Here is a 7,097-nt window from a genome sequence, read left to right on the forward strand (position 1 = left end):
ATCATACTGAGATTACTGACAAGGACCTGATCATATATAGAATCAACATTGAGTTGGAAGAGGTGATCGAACAAGGGTGGTATGAAGAAAAAAGAAAGTTTGAGAACATGGAAACTGAACTTGATGGAACAACTATGGGAGGTCAGAAAAAAATCAAGATTGGTGAGTTGGGAGCTGATGGGATCAAGGAAAACATCTCCTTGGGAAGTGTAGGACTCAAAAAATTTGAGGAGATGCAACAGAAAAATGAGGAGATATTGAAGATACAGAAAGATTACTTGCTGGAGGTGGGCTTGAGAAAGAAAGTAGAGGTGGAGCTGGATAAAGTTCTCAAAAAGTTTCAAGAAGTTGAAGAAATCAAGTGCAGGAATGATGCTTGGAAAGCTGTGGACAAAAAAAAAGACTGCTATTTGGGAAACTGAGAAGAGGAGTCTGCAGGATATGATCCAAGGTCAGCAAGAGTTGATAAACAAGTGCAGGGAAAAAATTGATGCTTGGAAAGAGAAAGAGATCTATGGAGAAGATTTAGGTGAGAAAAATGAGATGGAATCTAAAATATCCCAGGATAACACACCTGAAGATGCTTATGTAGAACCTGTGAATTACTCAGCTAGTCAAGATTCAGTGGAATCTCTAGGCACAAAATTAGGAATTCACAAGAAGGAGGAGGGAGACAAGGATAAATATAAAGAGGGACCTGCTAGAAGAAGTGATAGAAACCTGGATAAAAAAGATGCTAAAATAGAAGACCTGGCCAAGGAAAGGGCGGCTGAAAAAGACAATTATGGTAAGGATTCTGTTCTTTGTGATGAAAAAATTTCTTTATATGATATGGCTAACAAGGTTGGAATTGGTTTGGGATGTGCACTAGATATGGTTGCACAGAATCTAGACCTGATTTCTACCATGGAGAGGGCTAGAAGAGATATGTATCTCCAAAAAATAATCAATGAAAAAAGGGGAGAGAAAAAAGATGACTCTCCAAGTATTATTGACATTGGAGATGTTGAGTTAGAGGACTTATGTTCAGAAGGAGATAATTCTGAGGAGGATATAGAGATAGAACATTATGACAAATTGAAAAAGATCTTTTCTAGCAACAGAAAAATGAGAGGTGGGATGCCAGCCTTTAGTGTTGGGGAAAAATCCATCTTGAGTGGGGGGACTAGAGTGAAAAATCATAAAAGGAAAAAAATGAGAGGCATGTTCTGGAATGTCAGAGGGATTGGGAAGGATATTAAAAGAAACTTGATTAGAGATACCATTTTGGAGAAACAATTAGATTTTGTTGGACTCCAGGAAACCATCAAGAGTGACTTCACAAAAAATGAACTACATAACCTTGCTGGAGGAAGAAGTTTTCTCTGGGAATGGATTGCCCCTAGAGGTAAATCTAGGGGAATCTTAGTAGGAGTTAATAATGACTGCTTTGATATTATTCAGGTAGAAACAGGGTCACATTTCATTAAAATACATTTGTTTGATAAAATATCCAAATTTAGTTGGAATCTGGTCATAGTATATGGTGATGCCCCAAAAAATGGAAAAGCAGCCTTTTTGGCTGAATTGTCTAGGTTCTATAAGATAATACACAACCTTGCGTGATAGGGGGGGAGTTTAACCTGATCAGGAACAGTTCACTAAAGAACAATCCTGGAGGACTAGATCATTTTAGTTTTGTTTTCAATGCTATCATTGAGCATGCTGGACTCAGAGATCTTCCTTTGAATGGGAGAAAATATACCTGGGCAAACAACCTGCCTGATCCCACCTATGAGAAACTCGACAGAATTTTAATCTGTCCAGATTGGGAAGACAAATACCCCCTGGCTATGGTGAATGCCATGGAAAGGGAAATTTTTGATCACACCCCTCTGCTATTAGACACTGGGGATCATAGAAAATCTAGCCCATATTCAGATTTGAAAATGCCTGGATGCTCATGGAAGGTTTTAGGGAATTTGTGGAAAAAAATTGGAACATTAAATGTAAAGGCTCTAGCCTAGACATTTGGCAAACAAAACTAAGGAACATCAGGCAGAAAATAAGGGTGTGGATTATTAATGCTAATGCTGCTTACAGAAAAAGAAAAAAGATTTACTAGAGTTACTGGATGAGATTGACAAAAAAGCTGAAACTAGTGGCCTTAGTGCTCAAGATGGAGAGATTCAGAAAAATTGGAAGAAAGAACTGAAGGACATTTATAAGATGGAAGAAATTAAATGGCTAAAAAATATAAAGATAAGGAGATAAAAGAGGGAGACTCTAATACTAGGTACTGTCATGCCAAGGTTAATGGCAGAAGAAGGAAAAACTGGATTACTACACTAGAGCATGAGGGTGAGCCCATTGAGGGGGATACCAAACTCATGGAACATGTAACCAATTACTATAGAACTCTGTTTGGTCCTGATATATCCAATATCAATTTGGATATTCAAAACCCTGTGGGGACTTCCACACAGGAAGAAAATGATTTGGTTAAACCTTTTAGTTTGGAAGAATTAGAGATGTGGTTTTCACTATGGAAAAAAACAAAAGACCAAGGCCTGATGGATTTGCTGTAGACTTTTACCAACATGTTTGGGAGTTTCTTTAGACAGATTTGAAAGCTATTTTAGATGACTTCCATAGTGGCAAAGTTGATCTGGCTAGATTGAACTATGGGATTTTTACCCTAGTTCCAAAAGTTAAAGATGCTAAACAAATTCAAAAGTTTAGACCAATTTATATTTTAAATGTCAGTTTCAAGATTATCACTAAAATACTGATGAACAAACTGAGCAAAGTAGTCAATCCTATCATTTCTCCCATCCAAACTGCTTTTGTGAAAGGTAGATATATTCTGGAGGGAGTGGTAATTTTGCATGAGGCTCTCAATTCTATACAAAATAAAAAGCAAAGTGCTATGCTGTTCAAAGTTGACTTTGAAAAAGTATATGACAAAATCAAGTGGCCGTTTGTTCATAAGATGCTCAAATTAAAAAACTTCCCTGACAAATGGTGTGACTGGGTGTTACACACTATGAGAGGTGGGCATGTAGGAGTTAAAGTGAATGATGACATAGGACCTTACTTCAAAACCTTTAAGGGGCTAAGACAGGGAGATTCTTTATCCCCTCTGCTATTTGATCTGGCAGTTGATGCTCTTGCCATCATTTTAGATAGAGCTAGAGAGGAAGGGTTTGTGAAAGGAGTCCTCACTGATTACCATGAAAATGGGGTCAATATGCTGCAATATGCAGATGATACCATTTTTTGATACAAGATGATGAAGATTCTGCCAAATATTTAAAATTTATTTTAACTGCTTTTGAATAGATGTCTGGCTTGACAGTAAATTTCCATAAAAGTGAAATATTTTTATTTGGGGGGGGGGGCAGAGAGAAAAAAGATTTGTATCAGGGGATATTCACCTGCATTCTGGGGGAAACCCCCCTGAAATATCTTGGCTTGCCTGTATCTAACAAGAGAATCAGAAACAAAATGTGGAAGAATGTTACTGATAAAATTGAGAAAAGATGTGCCTGCTGGCAGGGTAGACTTCTAAATATTGCAGGAAGAGTCACTTTGGTGCAATCCTGTTTATCTAATATCCCTATATACATGATGTCTTTTTATCTCCTGCCAGCTGGAGTTAGAAAAAAGGTGGACTTTACAGAGCTAGGATGGTGTGGCAATCAAAAGAAGAGAAAAGAAAATACCATCTGGTGAATTGGAAAACCTAATGTCTCCCAAAGCAACAAGGAAGCCTGGGGATGACCAATATTGAAATGTTTAATATAGCTCTATTAGCTAAGTGGTTATGGAAACTAGAGAATGTTGAGGGCTTTTGGCAGGGGATTGTTAAAAAATGTTGGGGACAAATATCTCTCTGGAATTAAACATAAAAGTGGGGATTCCCAATTTTGGTCTGACATCTTGAAAATTAGGAAATATTTCTATCCACATGTTAAGAAGAAATTGGGAGATGGCAGGAACACCAGGTTTTGGGTTGACTGGTGGGTTGGGGATAAATCCCTCAAAGAGGCTTACCCCTCTTTGTTTTTCATTAGTAATGATCAGGGGATTATAGTTAGAGAAGCTATTGATAAAGGATGGGGTGGTTTTACCTTCAGGAGATCTCTTTATGGGGATACTGAGCAACTTTGGAGTAACATGAGAGCGAGATGTGAGGAAGTTTTGATGCATGGGGGGATAAGCCTATGTGGATGTTGACCACTGATAAAAAATTCACTGTTAAATTGCTATATAGATATCTGATCAAATCTGACGTAGGGTTCCGTAGGAAATTCCTGTGGAAAATTAAAGTTCCTGCTAAGATTAGATTCTTTCTTTGGCTTTTGGCTAGAAAAAGTATACTCACTAGAGATAACTTGCTAAAAAGAGGCTGGAAAGGTGATAACCATTGTGTGTTTTGTGGCAAAGATGAAATGATTGATCATCTGTTTTTCTCTTGCTCAGTAGCCAGAATCATCTGGGCTCTAGTGAGATGTGCGTTTGATCTGAAATGTACTCCTAGAGACCTTAATGACTGTTTGGGAAAATGGCTGCAAAATTTCCAGAAAGATAGCAAGAAACTTATACTGGTTGGCGTCTCAGTGCTGTTGTGGGCGATCTGGAGATGTAGAAATGACATTGTGTTTGATAGAAAAATGATTTCTGGCCCAATGGGAATTGTGAAAATGATGTGTGGGTGGATTTCTGACTGGGCTGTTTTGCAGAAAAGGTGCCCAGGGGAAAGAATGTTGATGCTGGGAGAAAAACTCATCATGCAAGTAGCAAGTGATGTCTACAAGGCTGGCATTTTGGAGTACTTCGAATCTAGCAATGACGGGGATAAAAAAAGACTTCTACTTTTGGTGCTTCGACGAAGTGAAGTGAAGTGGAAGATCTGTGTATGAGGCTAATCTTTTGTGCCTACCTTTGTTGTTGTGTTATCTTATGTAGTTTCCTGTTTTGGCCTTGTTATGATGTGAGACTTCTCTGAAATGTAATAGGGCTAGATCTTATCCGCAGTGATTTCGACAACATGTTTGGATACTTTGCATGTTGGTTTCTCTAATGGAAATCGGAGGGGAAACCCTCTGTTGCTCAAAAAAAACTAGAGCGGCGCTTCTGAATGGAGGGAGCAGCTCAGCGGCTGAAGCTGCTGCGCGCAGCATCACCGTCGGTGGATGTTGGTAATCTGGGCAAAACTATGTATATGTAATTTGGGCTTTTGCATTGGCTTTGGCGTCAAGGTGGATTATGGAGTATATCTAATTGGTTGAAACATGTTTTCACCTTGATACCAACCGGAAATAAGAGCGAAGATGCTATAAACCTCATGCCAAGATTGAGTGCAAGAAGCAAACCGAAAGAGCGTGTTCTTCAGATGAATGGAGAAGGATAAAAATTGAAGAGAAAAAGAACCTTGCTGCTTGTTCGGTCATGCACCAACCATGCATACCATTGCGCCTTTCTTGATCATCGACTTGTGGTTGAAAATGGGTATATCACATGTCGTAGCAATTATGAGATATTTGAGATAAACTAATCACAAAAATGCCGATAGATCTCTCGGTGCACTCTGTAGGGATAAAAAGGAGGGTCGAGCGTAATTGTTGGTGTGAAGCCCGGCCATTAATTGGATGGAGTCACCTGCTGGCGACGTCCACATTCCTGTCCTTAGGGCATCTCTAAGGGAGACCGGCAAATAGCTCCAACATATGTCTATTTTTTGTCGGGATGTAGTATGTGGACATGATATAGGAGAGAGCCACCAACCTTTTTCATAAATGATGTTGACCGAACCTCGATGGCGAGATCTGGTCTGTTTTTGCTGTTAGATCCCTCTGGATCGGATCGGCCTACGATTTTCGGTAGTAGTGATAGGAATTACCTTCTCCTTGGTGCGATGAGCTGCCGCCAGTGGCCATGGTGGGGTGGTGATGGCGGCAATGAGTGGACAGAGAGTAGTGGCGGTGCTTCCCGTCAGCACTGCACTGACCCTAGATCGGTAGGGGATGTAGGTGGAGTGTACGGCGTGGTGTCGAACCTCGTATCTCGAGCCACCGACCCCCACCTCTTTATATATAGTGCAGGTGACATGGGCCCGTCCACCATAGTGGGTTGAGCACCCTCGATCACGGTGTGGATCTAAGGGCCCGGTGGGCCATTGGGCCCACATCGTGGAGATCATCCTAACATTCTCCCCCTTGACCTCCACTTTTACTTTCGACCTTATACTTTTACTTTACTCGTTTCATAACAGATCAATACATAGAACATGTTTCATCGTCACGACTCAATTGCCGATAGAATCAGACAGCCACAACATACCTCTCTGTTTTGAAACAAATTCTTTAACCTTGGTCCCTTTTATTGTCCGGAAATCTTAGACTATACCATAAAACCCATGTCGGTTGTGTGTTCTTCGAACACACTGGGCGGTAAGCCTTTAATAAGTAGATCTGCAAACACTTGTCTTTTGCTTTTATGCTTCAAGCATTTCTACATAATTCCGGACTTTCTCCTTTACAACGCATAACTCTATGTCAGTGTGTTTGGCATCAACACTTGACTCATTGTCATAGGAGCGTAAAACTTAAAATGGTTATCGCTGTTGTCAACCATTATCAACTTCGGGTACATGTCTTCTTAACCATTTTGCCTGTCCCTCAGCCTCACATCAAGCTATAACATGTTTTTGCATCACATTGATGATAATTGTGTCATTCTTTGGAGCTTTTCCACACCAAAACTCGAAGTGTGAAAGTTAGCGACAATTGTGGATTTCTCTATACATTTCACAAGTCTTGTCTTTGTACTCATAATCTTTTGAGAGCACTTATTTCTTTCAGCATGAGGCCGATATCTTTGACTCCATTCCAGTGGTCTATATATGGACTGGACATTGCCAAAACAACCCGGATACGCGGACTATGTCAGGGTATATATTGAGCTTCCAACGACTGAAGCATATGGCACCATATCCGTTTTCAATCTTTTCTCATCAAGTTTTGGAACACCATAGTTTCCAGTTCCATTACCCTTGACTATAAGAACAGGCGTAGGTTTTCTCGCATGCATACTTTAGAGACCTTTCTTAGCAT

At 39.9% G+C, this 7,097-nt stretch overlaps 1 protein-coding gene across 1 annotated transcript; it reads left to right on the forward strand.

Annotated features, from left to right (window-relative positions):
• The first annotated feature begins 369 nt into the window (after positions 1 to 369).
• LOC119309840 lies at positions 370 to 5,037 on the forward strand. Its single transcript, XM_037585746.1, has 2 exons — positions 370 to 787; positions 4,725 to 5,037. The coding sequence occupies exons 1-2, from the start codon at positions 370 to 372 to the stop codon at positions 4,787 to 4,789; spliced, it is 483 nt and encodes a 160-aa protein (XP_037441643.1). The 3' UTR covers positions 4,790 to 5,037.
• Positions 5,038 to 7,097: the final 2,060 nt, after the last annotated feature.

The sequence above is a fragment of the Triticum dicoccoides genome, chromosome 5B (assembly GCF_002162155.2).
Source record: "Triticum dicoccoides isolate Atlit2015 ecotype Zavitan chromosome 5B, WEW_v2.0, whole genome shotgun sequence".
NCBI classification, from domain to species: Eukaryota; Viridiplantae; Streptophyta; class Magnoliopsida; order Poales; family Poaceae; genus Triticum; species Triticum dicoccoides.

Coding starts and splice junctions, on each gene's coding strand:
- LOC119309840 (XM_037585746.1), top strand. CDS start 370: ATGATGCTTGGAAAGCTGTGGACAAAAAAAAAGACTGCTATTTGGGAA. Junction 788..4,724: donor GGCTGAAAAAGACAATTATG/GTAAGGATTCTG, acceptor GCTGTTTTGCAG/AAAAGGTGCCCAGGGGAAAG.